This window comes from Pristiophorus japonicus, chromosome 20 (assembly GCF_044704955.1).
Source record: "Pristiophorus japonicus isolate sPriJap1 chromosome 20, sPriJap1.hap1, whole genome shotgun sequence".
Classification (NCBI taxonomy): Eukaryota; Metazoa; Chordata; class Chondrichthyes; family Pristiophoridae; genus Pristiophorus; species Pristiophorus japonicus.
Genome location: NC_091996.1, coordinates 13,407,985 through 13,429,233, shown reverse-complemented (window position 1 = coordinate 13,429,233; position 21,249 = coordinate 13,407,985). Strand labels below are relative to the sequence as shown.

General features: G+C 48.2%; 1 protein-coding gene across 1 annotated transcript in view; it reads right to left on the bottom strand.

Moving 5' to 3' along the window:
- LOC139233165 (long-chain fatty acid transport protein 4-like) overlaps window positions 1-21,249 on the bottom strand; it is a 79,934-nt gene that overhangs the window by 33,557 nt on the left and 25,128 nt on the right. The window contains exon 3 of the mRNA XM_070863761.1: window positions 515-676. Coding sequence (XP_070719862.1) covers window positions 515-676 — 162 coding nt within the window. The remainder of the gene's footprint in view (window positions 1-514; window positions 677-21,249) is intronic.

Below are 21,249 nucleotides of genomic sequence, written 5' to 3'. Positions count from 1 at the left end.
CCAGGAGATCACGTGGTTTTTAGGATGGGCGGGGAGTGTATATATATTGTGGTACAAAAGAATTAGGAGCAGCAGGAGGCCATTCGGCCCCTCGAGCCTGCTCCACCATTCAATAAGATTATGGCTGATCTTCTACCTCAACTCCACTTTCCTGCACTATCCCCATATCCCTTGATTTCCTCAACATCCAAAAATCTATCGATATCTGTCTTGAATATACTCAAAGACTGAGCCTCCACAGCTCACTAGAGTAGAGAATTCCAAAGATTCACCACCCTTTGAGTAAAGAAGTTTCTCCTCATAGTCCTAAATGGCCGACCCCTTATTCTGAGACTGTGACCCCCTGGTTCTAGACTCTCCAGCCAGGGGGGAAAACATCCTCCCTGCATCTACCCTATCAAGCCCCGTAAGAATGTTGCACGTTTCAAGGTTTCAAGATACACAAGGTATTGGAATTGTGTGGGGCAGGAGGGATGGACCAAGGGGGTCTTTCCCTGTCCCGTCGTGGTTTTACCTGTGAATCCTCGGTTCTGCAGCGGGGGGGGAGGGTGGGTAGGCGCAGCCTCCAGGAACGTGTCGAGGTTTTCCGTGCCCAGCGGCACTTCGCTGGCGTTCCACTCTCCGGAGCAGTACAGGTGCACCGATTTCCCCAGCAGTGTGTGGATCTCCTTCAGGGCTGTTCAACAACAAAAAAAAAGGGGAAGCCGCAGAGACACTTGTTATTAGGCATACTCCCGTCCTCCCTCTGATCCCCGACGTCCCCGCTCCCAGCTGCGGAAAGGCTGTGGAGCGAGTGTTGTCCTAACGCTTCACCCCCCCAGCAGCAGGTTGCGACGCACACAGAGGGATATGTCCATAGTCTATCGCGCCTTCACAACCTCGGGGTGCTCCAGAGAGCTTCACAGCTGTAATGGATGCGACTGTGAGCATGCTCACAGGTTTGTAGAGCTGCAGACTGCTCCTGGGCACGGCCAAGGGGGCCATCAGCCGGTCCAGGCAGCGGGCGGTCGAGGGAGTCGTTCAGCCCGACTGCCTGCCTCTCTTCCGCGGTTATGTTTGCGCCAGGGTATCCCTGGAGATGAAGCACGCGGTGTCCCCCGGTACGCTCTCGGCCTTCTGTGAGAGGTGGGCGCCGGAGGGACTGGAGTGCATCATCACCCCCGGCAACCAAATTTCAATTTGAACCACTAATGTAAAAGTTAATTTGTCGGTTTTAGTGCCCCTCTAGCAGGGGACACTTGATTTATTGTTTTACACAAAATAGTTATGGAGCCATTGTTTGATTTGTTAAGGTTCCCTTTAATGTTTATTTGTTAATTTTTGGATTCTAGTCATTGTGCCCCTTTACCAACGGGGGCACTTGGCTTAAAGTTATAACTTAAAATAGTTGTAGAGCTGTTGAATTGTGAGTGGCTTAGCCTGTCACGTGATGTACACAAGACTCAATAAAACCCTAGCCAGTTGGTTTCGGGGGATTGACGATGAGGCAGGTGGTTGGGAGCTTAGTGGATGAACTGCTAATGTGTAGTGTGATTGTTAAATTTTTGCTAATAAACCAACTAGTTCTTAAGAATTCAAAGCAACACATTGCTATTAAGCACAGAACCCATGAAGCAAATACATTACAACAACCAATGAAGTACTTTTTGAAATGTAGACACTGTTGTAATGTGGGAAACACGGCAGCCAGTTTGCGCACAGCAAGCTCCCACAAACAGCAATGTGATGATAATCTGTTTTAGTGAAGTTGCTTCAAGGATAAATACTGACCAGGGCAGTGGGGATATCTCCCCTGCTTCTTTTTCCACAATAGTGGCCATAGGATCTTTTACGTCCACTTGAGAGAGCAGACAGGGTTTAACGTCTCATCCAAAAGATGGCACCTCCGACCACGCAGCACTCCCTCAGCACTGCACTTGGAGTGTCAAGCCTGGATTATGTGCTCAAATCTCCAATGTGGGACTTGAACCCACAAACGTCTGGCTCAGAGGCGAGAGTGCCGCTGATGCATGTAACATGTATGTGCTCCACAGTAGGAACAGGAAAGCAGAAGGTTCGGACTGAACCACAAACCACGATGGAATCGGGAGGCTGAGGTGCCACTCGCAGTTGCGATTCACGGGAGCCTCTGAGAAAAGAAAGACTTGCATTTATATAGCACCTTTCACGACTACTAGACATCTCAAAGTGCTTTACAGCCAATGAAGTACTTTTGGGGTGTTGCCACCTGCTGTAATGTATGAAACGCAGCAGCCAATTTGCACACAGCAAGCTCCCACAAACTGCAATGTGACAATGACTATATAATTAGTTTTTTTTGTTATGGTGATTGAGGGATAAATATTGGCCAGGACATTGGGGATAACTCCCCTGCTCTTCTTCGAAATAGTGGCCATGGGATCTTTTACGACCACTTGAGAGAGCAGACGGGGCCACGGTTTAACGTCTCATCCGAAAGACGGCACCTCCGACAGTGCAGCTCTCCCTCAGCACTGCACTGGGAATGTCAGCCTAGATTTTTTTGTGCTCAAGTCCCTGGAGTGGGATTTGAACCCACAGCATTCTGACTCAGAGGTGAGAGTGCTACCCACTGAGCCACGGCTGACACATCCATGAATGCGGTGTGCGTGGATCAAGAAACATTCATTTTGCAAAATGCGCCATAAAGTGGAACAGCAACGAAACAGATGTTGCTGCACTCTTCGACAACAACACAGGCATTTATATGAAGTTATCCACTTCTGGTCAGAAAAGCAAAAAAGCCAAATATTTTTTGAATGGTGAGAGATTGGGAAATGTTTGCATTCAGAGGGACCTGGGTGTTTTTGTACATGAATCACAGAAAGTTAACATGCAGGTACAAGCAAGCAATTGAGAAAGCAAATGGTGTGTTAGCTTTTGTTACAAAGAGATTCGAGTACAAGAATAAAGAAGTCCTACTACAATTATACAGGGCATTGGTGTGGCCACACCTAGAGTATTGTGTACAGTTCTGGTCTCCTTACTGAAGGAAATACATACTTGCCCTACAGGGAATGCAATGAAGGTTCACTGGACTAGTTCTAAGATGCCCAGAAGAGACTGAGCAGACTAGGCTTATATTCCCTAGAGTTTAGAAGAAAGTGATATAATTGAAACATAGAAAATTCTTAAGGGGCTTGACAGGGTCAATGCTGGGAAAATGTTTCCCCTGGCTGGAGAATCGAGAACATGGAGTCGGCCATTTAGGACTGAGGCGAGGAGAAAATTCTTCATGCAAAGGGTTGTGAATCTTTGGAATTCTTTACCCCAGAGAGCTGTGGATGCTCAGTCGTTGAGTATATTCAAGGCAGAAGTCGATACATTTTGGGGCATTAAGGAATATGGGGATCGTGCAGGAAAGTGGAGTTGAGGTAGAAGATCAACCATGACCTGAGTGAATAGCGGAGCAGGCTCGAGGGGCCAAATGGCCGACTCCTGCTCCTGATTCTTATGTTCACATGTCCTATATAGCACCTTTAACTTGGATTTATATAACGCCTTTAATGCAGTGAAACATCCCAAGGTGCTTCACAGGAGTATTATGAGAGTTAAAAAATTTGACACCGAGCCGCATAAGTAGAAATTAGGGCAGGTGACTAAAAGCTTGCTCGAAGAGGGAGGTTTTAAGGAGCATCTTGAAGGAGGAAAGAAAGGTAGAGAGGCGGAGATGTTTAGGCAGGGAGTTCCAGAGCTTGGGGCCCAGGCAACAGAAGGCACGGCCACCGATGGTTGAGCGATTATAATCAGGGATGCTCAGGAGGGCAGAATTAGAGGGGCGCACGACCAAGGTGCTTCACAGCAGTGTAATCAGACAATAAAGGTACACCGAACCAGAGGAGGAGACATTAGGACAGGTCCAAGAGGTCGCTTTATAAGGAGGACAGGTGTGTTATTTATTTTGTTAGCTTCTCTAGTCTCTGGTCAATTTTGAGGCACCTTTTTCTTGGCTAACTGATCCCAAGAGAGCTGTGTTCAGATGGAGGCTTGTGATCTTGTTTGTGCCGTCGGCTGGCTGAGGGCCTGTGATCCTGCTCCTGGAAGCGATGATTAACGGTTGTTAAAATAAAGGAACAAGTTCTTCCGAGATATTTTGCGTGGGGACTCGGTTAGAGCAGGCTCCAGCGCTGTGAGGTGATGCAGCTATTGTTGGGACCTTTGAGAATACATAAAGGCGGCTGGCTGTGAGGGTACTTAGGATTCCCCCCACCCCGCCCCTTATCTTCAGTGGTCATCGTGTGGAGAGTCCCACCAGCTGTCATGGTGCACGGGGGATCCGTGGGGTCTGCAGCCCGTGACTGGGCCCCGACAAGCCGCAAAGGCAGCAACGGTCACCGTGGATACAGACCCCCGTCAGCTCCTCCCCCAACATCACGTGACGGTGCGGTGACACCAGGAGAGCGCAGTGCCCGGCAAACGCACGCTCCTCCGCCTCCTCCTGTGGGCCAGAGAGATTTCTCTGGGTCTCGCATTCGGCCCTCTTGAAAAGGTGAAAGTGCGCAGCCAGATTCCTTCGCTTGCAACGAAAGGAATCGCTGGTCATCAACTTCCAATGGGAGCAGCACCAGCAACAACAACAACTTGTATTTATATAGCGCCGTAAACGTAGTGAAACGTCCCAAGGCGCTTCACAGGAGACCAGTCGGTAAAAGAGGGGAGTGTGGCACAAGATGGTCACGAGTCTACCGCTCTCTTGGAATCAATTCACGAACGTAAAGTGCCTTAAGAACATAAGAATTAGGAGCAGGCCATTCGGCCCCACAGCCTGCTCCGCCATTCAATAAGATCATGGCTAACCACTCGGCCTCCACTCCCCTTTCCCGCTCTAAACCCCACATCCCTCGATTCCCTTAGTGAACTCGAGAAGCGAATATTTCCAATAGGAGATCCCACGGAAGCGTTCAAAATCTTGCGAGGTTTTGATACAGTAAATCAGGAAAAAATATTTCCGCCGGCCAGTGGTCAAAAGAACGAAGGGAAGGGGTCAGGAGGTGGAAAAGCAAAGTCGTAAAGGGTGCAGAAAAAGGGCAGGGGGGCAGGACTGAGATGAGAACGCGAAGAGTTCTGGGCAAAATGGCAACCTTCCCTGTTGTGAAATTCTTTGATTCTATCTCGGACCCAGCTTTTGCAAAATGAACCAACAGAGTAAGAGAGGCAGACATAAAGAGACAAGGGTGTAGTATGCACAGCGGTAACCTGCAATGTGTAACTCTTCAGGCAGATTACACCCTGCGCAGTTAGTTAGTGAAAAGAGAGCTTTTTTTAAATTAGGATCTTTTATAGTGGGCCCACCCAATACCAAACTCTCAATTAAACTGCAATTTCACAACGTGGCGACACCCACAAGCAGGCACTTGCTCAACTGTTTCAGTATTGGGTCATATCCAGGAGGATTCAACACGACGAGTCCCTCTCTCACTAAACACCTCCCCCCCCCCCGCCCCCGAACCAGCTCTGGGTCAATAGTTGAACCTTATATGTCTGTCAGCTGTGGCTCAGTGAATACTACTCTCATCTCCGAATCAGAAGGTTGTGGGTTCAAGTCCCACTCCAGAGTCCTGAGCACAAAAACCCAGGCTGACACTCCCAGTGCAGTGCCGAGGGAGTGCCGCACTGTCGGAGGTGCCATCTTTCGGATGCAACGTCAAACCGAGGCCCCGTCTGCCCTCTCAGGTAGATATAAAAAGATCCCATGGCCACTATTTTGAAGAAAAGCAGGGGAGTTATCCTGGAACTCCCTCCCGAACAGCACTGTGTGGGAGCACCTTCACCACAGGGACTGCAGTGGTTCAAGGCGGCGGCTCACCACCTCAATAAATGCTGGCCTTGCCAGCGACGCCCACATCCCAGGAACAATTTTTTTTTAAATATAAAGTGTCCTGGCCAATATTTATCCCTCCATAAACATCACTGAAACAGATATCTGGTTACAATCACACTGCTGTTTGTGGGAGCTTGCTGTGCGCAAACTGGCTGCTGTGTTTGCTACATTACAACAGTGACTACATTCCATAAAGTACTTCAATGGCTGCAAACTGCTTTGGGATGTCCGGTGGTCGGGAAAGGTGCTATATAAATATTTTTTAAATATTTGTTTGTTGCCGGTATTTATTGCCCATTCCTAATTGCCCTCGAAAAGGTGGGGGTGAGCTGCCTTGTACAAGGCAATTAGTGGCTCGCTGGACCATTTCAGTGAACAGTTAAGAGTGAACCACACTGCTGTAGGTCTGGAGTCACATATAGACCAGACCGGGTAAGGAGAGCAGATTCCCTTCCCTGAAACACATGAGTGAATCAGTTGGGTTTTGAACGACAATCCAGTAGTTTCATGGTCACCGTTACTGATACTAGCTTTTTAATTCCAGATTTATTTAATTAACTGAATTTAAATTCCCCCAGCTGCCGTGTTGGGATTTGAACTCAGATCTCTGAATCATGAGTCCAGATCTCTGGATTATTGATCCAGTATCTTAACCACTGTGCTGTCAATGGAAAGGTCAAATTGGGTGGGGTCAACCACGGCCAACTGATCCGATATCGCCCCTTTCGTGAGGAAAGATTGAGCAGGTTGGGCCTATACTCATTGCAGTTTAGAAGAATGAGAGGTGATCTTATTGAAACGTATAAGATTCTGATAGGGCGTGACAGGGTAGATACAGAGAGGATGTTTCCCCCATGGGGGAATCTAGAACTAGGGTGCATAGTTTCAGAATAAGGGGTCGCCCATTTAAAACTGAGATGAGGAGGAATTTCTTCTCACAGAGGGTTGTAAATCTGTGGAATTCTCTGCCCCAGACAGCTGTGGAGGCTGGGGGTCACTGAATATATTTAAGGTGGAGATAGACAGATTTTTAAATGATAAGGGAGTCAAGGGTTATGGGGAACGGGCAGGGAAGTGGAGTTGTGGCCAAGATCAGATCAGCCATAAATGGCTCTTAGTGGGACCCACCCAATACCAAACTCTCAATGAAACTCTGCAATTTCACAACGTGGCGACACCCACAAGCAGGCACTTGCTCAACTGTTTCAGTATTGGGTCACATCCAGGATTCAACACGACGAGTCCCTCTCTCACTGAACATCCACCCCCGCCCCCGAACCAGCTCTGGGTCAATAGTTGAACCTTATATGTCTGTCAGCTGTGGCTCAGTGAATACCACTCTCATCTCCGAATCAGAAGGTTGTGGGTTCAAGTCCCACTCCAGAGTCCTGAGCACAAAAACCCAGGCTGACACTCCCAGTGCAGTGCCGAGCCGAGGGAGTGCCACTTATTAAATGGTGGAGCAGGCTCGAATGGCCTACTCCTGCTCCTATTTCTTTTGTTATGTTTCACGCTATCGCCAGAAGTTAAATTTACGCTCAGTGTGCAATCTGGGCAACAGCCTGCGTACTGCACGTGGAACGTAAACACAATTTTTCCGGTCCGAATGAATCTGCTATTCTGGATTTCCACCGTTTCTGGGAGTTATGATCTGCAGGTCGTTAAAACGAGAGCTCACCTGCCAGGTGAAGGGCACAGGACACTCTGCAGTGCCACATAGTGGCAGGAGGCCTGCAGCTACCTCGTGACAGGCAACCATTCCCATTGACATTCCCCTTACAGACGTCTCCCTCGGGATTCGTGTTATAAATGTTTACATCGGCACTTTCCATTATAAATTTCGGCGTCGAAGTTTTATTGAAAAATTATGACACTCGCGGACCCACTGTGGCATTGCTCCTGGCGAATGCGAAGATTTTCAGTTTTATAACGGTTGGCCATGTTTGTACTACAGAGAATAATAATATCAGGCCACTGACTTAGAGAAGAAGTCAAATTCCATTTTTATTAAACGGTACTCTGCAATTTTTATTGGTGCTTCGGGAATCAAATTTCAGGGACTAGAGCAGAAAAATCTAGGCCGACAGGCCCGGTGCAGTGCTCAGGGGGTGTTGCACTGTCTGAGGTGCTGTCTTTTGGATGAGACGTTAAACCGAGGCGCCATCTGCTCTCTCAGGTGTACTTAAAAGATCTCACTATTTCGAAGAAGAGCAGGGGAGTTATGCCCGATGTCCCTCAATTAACATCGCTAAAACAGATTATCTGGTCATTATCACATTGCTGTTTGTGGGAGCTTGCTGTGCGCAAAATGGCTGCTGCGTTTCCTACAGGACAACAGTGAATATGCTTGAAGAAGTAATTTATTGCCCCTGTGAAGCACTTTGGGATGTCCTGAGGTTGTGAAAGGCACTATATAAATGTAAGTCTTTCTTTTTTTTGTCTGACTCTGTCCATTATTTTGTAAAAACAGTAAATGAGTATATAGTTTTCTTTACCTGTATATGTATTAAAAAAGCTTCATTGGCTGTAAAGCGCTTTGGAGCATCCTGAGGTTGTGAAAGGCGCTATATAAATGCAAGTTCTTTCAGTAAAATGTTATCGGGAAATTGTGTTAGGGAAATTGATGGGTTGAAGACCAATAAATCCCCGGGGCCTGATAGTCTGCATCCCAGATTACTTAAGGAAGTGGCCCTAGAAATAGTGGATGCATTGGTGATCATCTTCCAACAGTCTATCGACTCTGGATCAGTTCCTATGGACTGGAGGGTAGCTAATGTAACACCACTTTTTAAAAAGGGAGGGAGAGAGAAAGAAGGTAATTATAGACCGGTTAGCCTGACATCAGTAGTGGGGAAAATGTTGGAATCAATCATTAAGGATGAAATAGCAGTGCATTTGGAAAGCAGTGACAGGATCGGTCCAAGTCAGCATGGATTTATGAAAGGGAAATCATGCTCGACAAATCTTCTGGAATTTTTTGAGGATGTAACTAGTAGAGTGGACAAGGGAGAACCAGTGGATGTTGTGTATTTGGACTTTCAAAAGGCTTTTGACAAGGTCCCACACAAGAGATTGGTGTGCAAAATCAAAGCACATGGTATTGGGGGTAATATACTGACGTGGATAGAGAACTGATTGGCAGACAGGAAGCAGAGAGTCGAGATAAATGGGTCCTTTTCAGAATGGCAGGCAGTGACTAGTGGAGTGCCGCAGGGTTCAGTGCTGGGACCCCAGCTATTTACAATATACATCAATGATTTAGATGAAGGAATTGAGTGTAATAGCTCCAAGTTTGCAGATGACACTAAACTGGGTGGCAGTGTGAGCTGTGAAGGGGACGCTAAGAGGCTGCAGGGTGACTTGGACAGGTTAGGTGAGTGGGCAAATGCATGGCAGATGCAGTATAATGTGGATAAATGTAAGATTATCCACTTTGGGGGCAAAAATGCGAAGACAGAATATTATCTGAATGGCGGTAAATTAGGAAAAGGGGAGGTGCAATGAGACCTGGGTGTCATGGTTCATCAGTCATTGAAAGTTGGCATGCAGGTACAGCAGGCAGTGAAGGCGGCATGCAGGTACAGCAGGCAGTGAAGGCGGCAAATGGTATGTTGGCCTTCATTATTAGCGGATTTGAGTATAGGAGCAGGGAGGTCTTACTGCAGTCGTACAGGGCCTTGGTGAGGCCTCAGCTGGAATATTATGTTGAGTTTTGGTCTCCTAATCTGAGGAAGGACGTTCTTGCTATTGAGGGAGTGCAGCGAAGGTTCACCAGACTGATTCCCGGGATGGCTGGACTGACATATGAGGAGAGACTGGATCAACTGGGCCTTTATACACTGGAGTTTAGGAGGACGAGAGGGGATCTCATAGAAACATACAAGATTCTGACGGGACGGGACAGGTTAGATGCGGGTCGAATGTTCCCGATGTTGGGGAAGTCCAGAACCAGGGGACACAGTCTTAGGATAAGGGGTAGGCCATTTAGGACTGAGACGAGGAGAAACTTCTTCACTCAGAGAGTTGTTAACCTGTGGAATTCCCTGCCGCAGAGAGTTGTTGATGCCAGTTGATTGGATATATTCAGGAGGGAGTTAGTGGCCCTTATGGCTAAGGGGATCAAAGGGTATGGAGAGAAAGAAGGAAAGGGATACTGAGGGAATGATCAGCCATGATCTTATTGAATGGTGGTGTAGGCTCGAAGGGCCGAATGGCCTACTCCTGCACCTATTTCTCATGTTCTTCTATCTGGTATTAAGCAGGAGTTGGGATGAAGGAATGGGGTTTAGCTGCACTGGGGAATGGTTTCGGGCTTTGGCAAAACTGGGGTGGGTGGTGTGGAGCTTTGGAGTTTTTGGAGCACTGTGTTGGGACAGCTGGACTTCGGCATGGTGGGGGGGGGGGGGGGGGGGGAGGAGAAAGGGGGATTCCTGCCAGTCTCCCTCTCAGTTTAATTATACATTTGTGAAGTATTTATAATTCAAACACCGACAGAAGATGCAGCAGGTGTACAATCTGTGCGGTCGTTTTCTCGCTCTCATTCACGCAAGTAGACACAGCCTATATTGTTCACAAAGAATCAATTGTGAAATTTATCATAGAATGATAGAAATTTACAGCACGGAAGGAGGCCATTTCGGTCCATCGAGTCCATGCCGGCCGACAAAGAGCTACCCAGCCGAATCCCACTTTCCAGCTCTAGGTCCGTAGCCCTGCAGCTTACGGCACTTCAAGTACTTTTTAAATGTGGTGAAGGTTTCTGCCTCTATCTTTCAGGCAGTGAGTTCCAGACCCCACTATCCTCTGGGTAAAAAAAATTGCCCTCAAATCCCCTCTAAACCTTCTACCAATTACTTTAAATCTATGCCCCCTGGTTGTTGACTCCTCTGCTAAGGGAAATAGGCCCTTCCTATCCACTCTATCCAGGCCCCTCATAATTTTATACACCTCAATAAGGTCTCCCCTCAGCCTGCTCTGTTTCAAAGAAAACAACCCCAGCCTATCCAATCTTTTCTCATATCTAAAATTCTCCAGTCCAGCCAACATCCTCGTAAATCTCCTCTGCACCCTCTCCAGAGCAATCACATCTTTCCTGTAATGACCAGAACTGCACTCAGTACTCCAGCTGTGGCCTAACTAGTGCTTTATACAGTTCAAGCATAACCCCCGCTATTCTGGCCAATATTTATCCCTCAACCAACATCACTAAAAACAGATTATCTGAACATTATCACATTGCTGTTTGTAGGAGCTTGCTGTGCGCAATTTGGCTGCCGCGTTTCCCACATTACAACAGTGACCACACTCCAAATGTACTTCATTGGCGCTTTGAGACGTCTGGTGCTCACGAAAGGCGCTATACAAATGCAAGTCTTTCTTTCTGTCTCTTTTTTTTTAATACCCTTCAAGCCTCCTCTCCTCCTGGCTCCGCTCCTATCTCCCCCCCAGCCCCTCAGTCTATTCCCTTACACCTAGTCACGCTACACAGCTTCACTCGCAGAATCAGACGCCCTGCAGTCGATAGTGTAACACCCCTTGTCCTCAAAAAACAGTATTTCGTCTGAATTAATATATGTCACGGAGAATCTGCTGGCGAGGGAGAGAGATATTTATGTCTTTGAAACCAACTCAAGTGTATCGGATGAAACTTTCGCCTCTCTCCTGGCTGCAAGGAACGTACTTGAAATGACTTTGCGACAATCCCAGCCCAATTCCTGCAGGGTTTGTTTCAGAAGGACGGAACTACCCAGAATCAATTGGAACTAAATAGTCAAATCTCACACAGAGGCTGAAGGACAAGAACATAAGAACATAAGAAATAGGAGCAGGAGTCGGCCGTCAGGCCCCTTGAGCCTGCTCCACCATTCAATAAGATCATTGCTGATCTGATCATGTTCTCCCATACCCCTTGACTCCCCTATAGTTCAAGAATCTGTTTATCTCAGCCGAGAATATATTCAGTGACCCAGCTTCCACAGCTCTCTGGGGCAGAGAATTTCAAAGATTCACGACCCTCTGAGAGAAGAAATTCCTCCTCATCTCCATCTTAAATGGACGACTCCTTATTCTGAAACTATGTCCCCTCGTTCTAGACTCCTCCATGAGGAGAAACATCCTCTCTGCATCTACCCTGTCAAGCCCTCTCTCAATCTTATATGTTTCAATAAGATCACCTCTCATTCTTCCAATGAGTATAGGCCCAACCTGCTCAACCTTTCTTCATAAGACAACCCCTTCATCTCAAGAATCAACCTCATGAACCTTCTCTGAACTGTCTCCAATGCAAGTATATCCCTCCTTAAATACGGAGACCAAAACTGTACACAGTACTCCAGGTGCGGCCTCACCAATACCCTGTACCGTTGTAGCAGGACTTCCCTGATTTTGCACTCTATCCCCCTTGCAATAAAGGCCAATATTCCATTTGCTTTCCTAATTACTTGCTGTACCTGCATGCTAACTTTTTGTGTTTCATGCTCAAGGACCCCCAGGTCCCTCTGTACTGCAGCATTCTGTAGTCTTTCTCCATTTAAATAATATTTTGATTTTCTGCTCTTCCTACCAAAGTGGATAACCTCACAGGATGGCTGGTATGGAAATTGAACAATGCCACATTCAGGTAGTAGATCAATGTGTGTGCATTATATATTTATATCTGTGTCCATATATACATACATATTCTGAATACAGGTGCGACGTCCAAAATCTGGAGTTCCAGAATCCGTAATGTCCCGGAATCCAGACACCAGGTTGATTTGTGGCGGGGTCATCCGGAAATTGGAAAATGTTTCGAGATCCGAACCCCCCACCCCCCGCCGTCGACCCGACCTTCCCCAGCTCGACCTTACCTCTGGCTATCCGACCTCCGCCTGACCTCTGGCCACCCGACCTCCCCCCGCCTCCGCCCGATATCCGGTCGCCCGACTTCCTCCTGACCTCGGCCCGACGTCCCCCGACCTTGGCCCGGCCTCCCCCTGCCCTCGGCCCGACCGACACCCCACCTCACCCCCCAGCCTCAGCCCGACCGCCGCCCCAACCGACCCCCCTCAGCCAGACCGACCCCCCCCCCCCACCACCACCACCTTGGCCCAGGCAAAGACTTTTCGAAATCCAGAAATACCTGGAATCCAGAATGGCCTCGGTACCGGGGTTTCCAGATTTCGGACGTCACGCTTGCATATATATCTGTGTGTATTATTTTGTATGTGACTGTATGAAAACATATTTTAGAAATATATATAGGTATGCTGCACTGTCGGAGGTGTCGTCTTTCGGTGCTCTCTCAGGTGGACGTAAAAGATCCCATGGCACTATTTCGAAGAAGAGCAGGGGAGTTATCCCCGGAGTGTTGACCAATATTTATCCCTCAATCAACATAACAAAAACAGATTATCTGGTCATTATCAGATGTGTATGTGTGGGAGCTTGCTGTGTGCAAATTGGCTGCCACATTTCCCACATTACAACAGTGACTACACTCCAAAAAGTACTTCATTGGCTGTGAAGCGCTTGGAGATGTCTGGAGGTTGTGAAAGGCACTATATAAATGCAAGTCTTTCTTTCTTTCTAGCTTAGTTAAGTGGAACAGTCACAGATGCCCTGAGCCGGAAAGGCGTGGATTCAAGTCCCGCTCCGGAGACTTGGCCACATAATCTAAATACAAATCAACCGTCAGCACAGTGCTGGGTGCAGTTCCACAAAAACCGGCAAATAAGACAAGCTGGGTTGCACGGATAGTGCAACAGAGTACAAGAGAATGCTGTGTAAAATATGAGTCAGACTCTATGTTAGGATGAAAAGAAGAGACACACTTGCATTTCTATAGCACCTTTCCCAACCGCCGGATGTCCCAGAGCGCTTTACAGGCAATGATGTACTTTTTGACTTGTAGTCACTGTTGTAATGTAGGAAATGTGGCAGATAATTTATTTGCGCACAAGCAAAGGATAGTATTGCTGTAATCAACATGAAAGCAAGTATCAAGAACAATGGTTAAGTTAAGGAAGTAGGGTTTGTTTTTTTGGGGAGGGAAAGGAGGCTGTGGTGAACTAATTGAAGTTTTAAGATTATGATGAAAATTGACGAGACTGATCGTGGAAAATGGTTAACTGTGGTAAAGTGTTCAATTCCCAGGAAACACAAGTTTAAAATCGAGGAGCTTAGAAGGGAAAGAGAGTAAAATTTGTGTCTCAGCCAAAGGGCGAAAGTCATGAAATAAATTAAAGGGGGGTCAATTAGAATGGTTTCCGGAGAGAGAAAAGGTTGGTGGATATGGTGAAAAGGTGGGTCGGTGATGCCTCATCTATCAAATAAAAAGAGTCGGACGTATTGGGCAGCACAGTCTTTCCTGTTCCCAAGTGTGGGAGCTGCAATTCCCTTTAAGTAGGATTGCTCCCGAAACAGTGCTGCTCGACAGGAAGCCCGAGGATCCACAGCTAATGGCTTTACTTCACAGCATTTGAAAAAAAAAAGAAAGACAAAAAAGCCACAACATTTTTGAAGCGCTGCCAACAAGCCACCACAGCCCTCAAATGTGCCACGCCCACTTCAGACTGAACGGTGGGGGTGGTGACTGTGGCTGACATATTACTTCAGCTCTTCACCCTGGATTGGATGGTCGCACTGCCCTCAAGTCAAGGCCACACTGAAGAATGCAGCAAAATGGGCCAAGGGCTCTGAAGGATTTTCGGCCTTGATGTTTTTGGGGCGATAATGGCGACGGGGCGATAAAGTTAGCGGCCAGGAATAGTTTGCGCCTCAGTCGGTGAGTCAGGGGGCGCAAACGCGAAGGGAGGCGTTTTACACCTCTCCTAGCGCTCGGACGGGAAACTCCCGAGCTAAAGAGCCGGGCCGGGAGCGTTCCGAGAGACGCACCCGAGGGGGGAAAACCAAACAAAAAACCCCACATAAACTTTCCCAAAACATTGCCCACGCCACCACAACACACAAGTCGCTAAAAAAAATTAAAAGAAAAAACAATCACACTGTGGGAGTCCATTACCCTCTCCTCTTCGCCGACGGGATGGTTGGGCCGCCCTGATTTCCCAGGAGGTCACCGCCAGGCGCGCTGCGGGGGCGTGCGGGTCGGGCAGGAGCTCAAACTCGTGCCGGTGTTGCAACCAGGGGCGGTGCTGCACCGCTCTGCCGCTAAACCGGACCCGAGGATCACTGCGGGGCGCTGGAGGCTGACTGCCCGGCCAGAACACCTCACCGCCACGGAAAACCCCGCCACACATCCAATTGCCTCTTGAACCCAATTACGCGGTCTACTTCAATGGCCTCCTGCGCTTAACTTATTCCACAACCTGAAAACCCTTTAGGTGAAAGATTTCCATATTCCCCCCCCCCCAACTTCCCAATTTTTAAACTTGCGCCTCCTGGTATTAATGCAAAAGAAGGGAAGTGATGTCGAATTAAGATACTGGTCAGGTCACAGTTGGAATGCTGCGTGCAGTTCTGGGCGAGCTCCATTATAGCCAGGATGTTAGAGTAAAGGAAAGTGTTTAGCAAAGATTCATTAGAATTAAACCAGATTTATCGTTCTGAAGAATGATAGAACGAGACAGCACAGGAGGCCGCTATTCGGCCCATTGTGCCTGTACCAACTCTTTGGTCGAGCTATCAATTAATCCCGTTGCCCTGGTCATAAAAACAAGAAATCAGAGCAGGAGTAGGCCATACGGCCCCTCGACCTTGCTGCGCCATTCAATAAGATCATGGCTGATCTGATCTTGCCCTCAACTCCATTTTCCTGCCTGTTCCCCATAACCCTTGACTCCCTTATCGTTCAAGAATCTGTCTATCTCAGCCTTGAATATATTCAATGACCCAGCCTCCAGAGCTCTCTGGGGTAGCGATTTCCAAAGATTCACGACCCTCAGAGAAGAAATTCCTCCTCATCTCCGTCTTAAACGGGCGACCCCTTATTCTGAAAACTATGCCCCCGAGTTCTCGTTTTCCCCACGAGGGGAAACCTCCTCTCTGCATCTACCCTGTCAAGCCCCCTCAGCATCTTACATGTTTCAGTAAGATCACCTCTCATTCGTCTAAACTCCAATGAGTACAGGCCCAACCTGTGGTTTTTTTCCCCATAGCCCTGTAAAATGTTTCCCTTCAAGTATTTATCCAGTTGTCTTTTCATTATAACTATTGAAACTGCTTCCACCACCCTTTCAGGCAGTGCATGCCAGATCACAACAACTCGCTGTGTAAAAATATGTTTGTCACCTCTGCTCCTTTTGCCAATCACCTTAAATCAGTGTCCTCTGGTTACCGACCCTTCTCCCACTAGAAAGCTTTTCCTTATTTACTCTTATCAAAACCATTCCTGATTTTGAACACCTCTATCAAATCTCTTCTCAACCTTCTCTGCTCTAAGGAAAAACGACCCCAGTCTCTCCACTTAACTGGAGTCCCTCATCCCTGGTACCAGTCTCGTAAATCTCCGCTGCCCCCTCTCCAAGGCCTTGGCACCCTTCCTAATGTGCAGTGCCCAGAATTGAACACAATACTCCAGCTGCGGCCTATCCAGTGATTAGTGAAGGCGCAGCACAATGTCCTTGCTTTTGTACGCCATGACTCGATTAATAAAGAAATGCTTGAAAAATGTGGCGATGGTTGAGGTGGCTGGGGAAGATCTAAAGGAGGGTTTCAAATTATGCAAGGTCTTGCAAGGATAAATAGCGAAAGGATATTTCCTATGCTTGTTGCAACTGACACTGGAAGGGGGCGGTTCATAGTCAACATCATCAAACGAAGAAAAAAGGGTGGGTGGTGAGGCGGAGAGATACATTTTTCTTTCTACGCACAGTGCTGCGAGAATATGGTATGGCTTACCACGAGTGGCCACTGAGGCCCAAGCTGTAACATCTGTTAAACAGGAATTGGCTGAGTATTTGACGAGAAATAATGTAAAAGAGTGGGGCAAAAGGGCACAGAAATGGGATTGGGAAAGGACGGCTCCAGTTGACAAGCTAGCACCAGCTACTGGCACAATGGGCTTAATGGCCTCTTTCTGTGCTGAAATGCTATGGTATGGGAACTGTAATATATGTACCGGTGGGTATGCTCTCAGGTTTGTCGAGTTGTTGAGTTGGGAGTGGCTCAGCCAATCACGTGATGGTGACAAGACTCAATAAAACCCCAGCCAGTTGGGTTCGGGGGATCCACGATGAGGCAGGTGGTTGTGAGCCCGGTGGATGAACCGGTGATGTGCAGTGTGATTGTTAAACCTTTTGCTAATAAACCAACTAGTTCTTAATAGCAATGTGTTGCTCTGAATTCTGAAGCAAAGAACCCGTGAAGCAAATACATTACAGGAACCACTCGGCGTAGTAAACCATTTGCCTGGATTAACTTCGCCCATCCCCCTGCCCTCTGCACAGACCAGCAGTGCACCTCAGAGCACCGTCTCCTATTGTACTGGTGTGCCATTCCCATTTTACCGCACCACCGGATTCAGATTGCCAAATTAGTGCCAAGTCAGGAGTTTTGTTTTTGTGCTGTGCCTTGCACCCACTGAGAGCTGGATCGAGGCTGCCCCAAGCTCATTTCATACAGGACTCTTATCGTAGGCAGGGTATAGGAGACTGAACTGCACTCAAACCCAGGTCCCTGAAAGGACAGTGTGCTGGCCTACTGTAATGCCCCACCCCACGGGCAGACAGAATCTGGAAGGGTCCAACTGGTTGCAAGGTTACATCCTTGCTGCTTAAAATTAACATTTCAAGCAATGTTCCCCCAAATTTTTTCTTGGTCCGTGCGGCCCCTTTAAGGGACGGCGCAGCCCGTTCAAAAGTCTGCGTATGCGCATTTCCTTTTTACAATTTAAAAGCCGGCTCACCGGCTGCACGGGACCCCTGGAATTCTGCACGGCCGCAAAGCTTAAAGGGATTTCAAGTGCTATGGGTCGGACACGTTCACTTCTCAGGCCTATGTTCGAATCCGACATGGGCTCGATGGAATGAACATCTCCCGTGTCTGATCTCATTCCCGTTCCAAGTGGGCAAAGGCCCACAAGGCAAGACTCCCTCTGATTTAACTCTAATTGCCATCCGGTGAACTCTCACAGAGTCCGTCTGGTAACAGTTGTTGGAGAGAGAGGGGGAGCTAAAAGATGAAGATTCGACCAGACGCAACAGGAGGAACACACCGCAGACTCCGAACAGTCGTGGAGCTTGTGTCTCGGAGCTGAATTCAGGTGGAAGGGGTAATGTGGAGCATCGACCTGTATGGGCCGAACGGCCCGTTTGTGTGCTGTCGAACTCTACGTCTCCTTCAATGCATTGGGTCCAGAAAGTGCCCTCTCAGCCACAGAGCACTCAGTTTCCATAGCAACCTTCCACTGATTCTGGGATCATTTGAAAACGTTCACTCCGGCTGGCGCCAGTCTTCTGCCAACATTTCGGTCCACTCTACCTGCTGCGCATCTGTAGCCCCTCAGCCAAGGGACCTTCTGGGAGCGTGACTCATCAGAGAGAGCGTGATTAGGGTATTTAACTGCAGGGCCCATCACAGCCCACTCCAGCACCGAGCCCCATTTTGATTTGTAACCAGTATGTATGTGTGTCCAGCGCGATAGGGGAGGGGAGGGGGGGGGGAAATGCGAATGGATAGCGATCAGTAGCAGAAATACCAGATGGGGAGAGGAGGGGAGATGGGGGGGGGAGGGGGGGGGAGGGGGAGGGGGAGTGGTCGGGGTGAGAGAAGCAGCAATGCCAGGGCCCATATGTACTGCCCTTTCTGCTGCCCCAGCCCTTTAAGATTCCAAGATGGTGGAAGTGAAACCTCAACCACAGAGCGAGAGTTAACAAACTTTACGAGAAGCTTCACTTGCCCCGTGGGGTAATGGGGCATATGCTGAGGTTAGCTAACCTGTGTCAGGGCCCAGGAGATGGGGCTGCTGCGATTGCCATCAGCGACACTTGGTTTCAGAAAAAGAAAAACGATAATTAGCCAGAAAGGATCTTTCACCGGAAGGCTTTCCAGTGACCCCGACTGACACACGTCCGGTGCCAGGCCCACTCTCACACGGTGACACTCACAAGCCAGGGTTTTCCGCTCTGCCTTCACCAGCCCGTCATTATTTCCTGACCCAGTATGATGAATGGAGGGGCGGGTGATGGGGGGAACCACGGGCTAGCTAGTAGACGAGCAGAAAGGCCTGGTGCCAGCGTCCGCTCAGTGGGCAGCACTCTCGCCTCCGAGTCAGAGGGTTGTGGGTTCAAGTCCCACTCCAGGGACTTGAGCACATAAATCTAGGCCAACACTCCAGTGCAATGCCGAGGGAGCACCGCATTGTCGGAGGTGCCGTTTTTCAGATGAGATGTTACACTGAGGCCCCGCCTTCCCTCTCAGGTGGATGCAAAAGATCCCGTGGCCACTATTTCGAAGAGGAGCAGCTGAGTTATCCCCGGTGTCCTGGCCAATATTCATCCCTCAATCAACATCACTAAAAAACAGATTATCTAGTCATTATCACAGTGCTGTTTGTGGGAGCTTGCTGTGCGCAAATTGGTTGCTGCGTTTCCTACTTTACAACAGTGGCTACACATCAAAAAGCACTTCATTGGCTGAAAAGCACTTTGAGACGTCCAGTGATCGTGCAAGGCACTGTTCGACACTCTCTTCCGCAAACAGCAATTATGATATTTTTGTTAACCCAAGGATTGTAGGCCTATGGCGGGTATATGGAATTAGGTCGCAAATCAGCCATGACCTCATTGAATGGCGGAGCAGCCTCAAGGGACGAAATGGCGTCTTCTGGCTCCTATGTTCCTATAAATGCAAGTCTTTCTTTCTTTTTCAATGCCTTAAGCTCACGGGCAAAAATGGTCAAATTGGGAAAGGGACTTTGAAGAGCCCCAACAAGAGTTTTGTAACAGGAGGGCAGAAGAGAGTGTAAGAAAAAAAAAATCAAACGCTTGCCTGAACTGGAGAATTTTAGCGATGAGGAAAGATTGGATAGGCTGGGGTTGTTTTCTTTGGAGCAGAGGAGGCTGAGGGAAGACCTTATTGAGGTGTATAAAATGATGAGGGGCCTGGATAGAGTGGATAGGAAGGACATAGAAACATAGAAAATAGGTGCAGGAGTAGGCCATTCGGCCCTTCGAGCCTGCACCACCATTCAATGAGTTCATGGCTGATCATGCAACTTCAGTACTCCATTCCTGCTTTCTCGTCATAACCCTTGATCTCCCTAGTAGTAAGGACTACATCTAACTCCTTTTTGAATATATTTAGTGAATTGGCCTCAACTACTTTCTGTGGTAGAGAATTCCACAGATTCACCACTCTCTGGGTGAAGAAGTTTCTCCTCATCTCGGTCCGAAATGGCTTACCCCTTATCCTTAGACTGTGACCCCTGGTTCTGGACTTCCCCAACATTGGGAACATTCTTCCTGCATCCTTAGCAGGAGGGTCAACAACCAGGGGCTTAGATTTAAAGTAATTGGTAGGAGGTTTAGAGGGGATTTGAGGGGCAATTTTTCACCCAGAGGGTGGAGGGAGTCTGGAACTCACTGACTGAAAGGGTGGTAGAGGCAGAAACCCTCACCACATTTAAAAAGTACCTGGATGTGCACCTGAAGTGCTGTAACCTACAAGGCTACGGACCAAGAGCTGGAAAGTGGGATTAGGCTGGATAGCTCTTTGTCAGCCGGCACGGACACGATGGGCCAAAATGGCCTCCTTCCGTGCTGTGAATTTCTATGATTCTAAAAGACTGAAAGAAAAAAATCAAAGGCTTTATTTGGAAGCGGTTACCGGCAGGCTTAATAATTAAACAGGCCATGGTGCAATGGGTTTTAAATCTGCGGTATTTATACGGAGCTACAATCGTTGTCTGTAGATAAGAGTGCAAGATCCTGCCAGGTGTTGTTTTGTACCGATTGCACTGTGCCCCTTTGTATCGGATAGTCACTGTGCAGGGCTGGCAGAGAGCAGGCCGCTCCCCCTGGAGCTGCAATATGTTGTGCCACAGAGGGGCCTGATGCAAGTCTGGCCCCCCTCTACGCTCCCACCCGTGCCTATTTTGGTGCACTGAGATGCCAAGCATGTGTTCAAATGGGAACAGTTCACCTGCCTCAAGGTCGCCCGGGCAAAGTTCTGCACCCAGGTCAATTGTCTCTCCTCTTGGTTGCAGCATGTACGTGGCCTAAGTGGGGTGAGCTTTTACAGGAAACTCGATTAAAGTTCACTACATTGATTCCTGGGATGAGAGGGCTGTCCTGTTATATATGCAGACTATAGGTATACTCTGTGTAGTCACTGTATAGTTGCATAACACGGAGACTTGTTTACCTGATGTACTGTCAATAAGGTTTACACTGTGTTTATACATGCTGGCACCACTAGAGGGTGCAACTGGTGGAGACCGAGGTTTCCTGCCCTGGTGGCAGGGGCTGTATAAA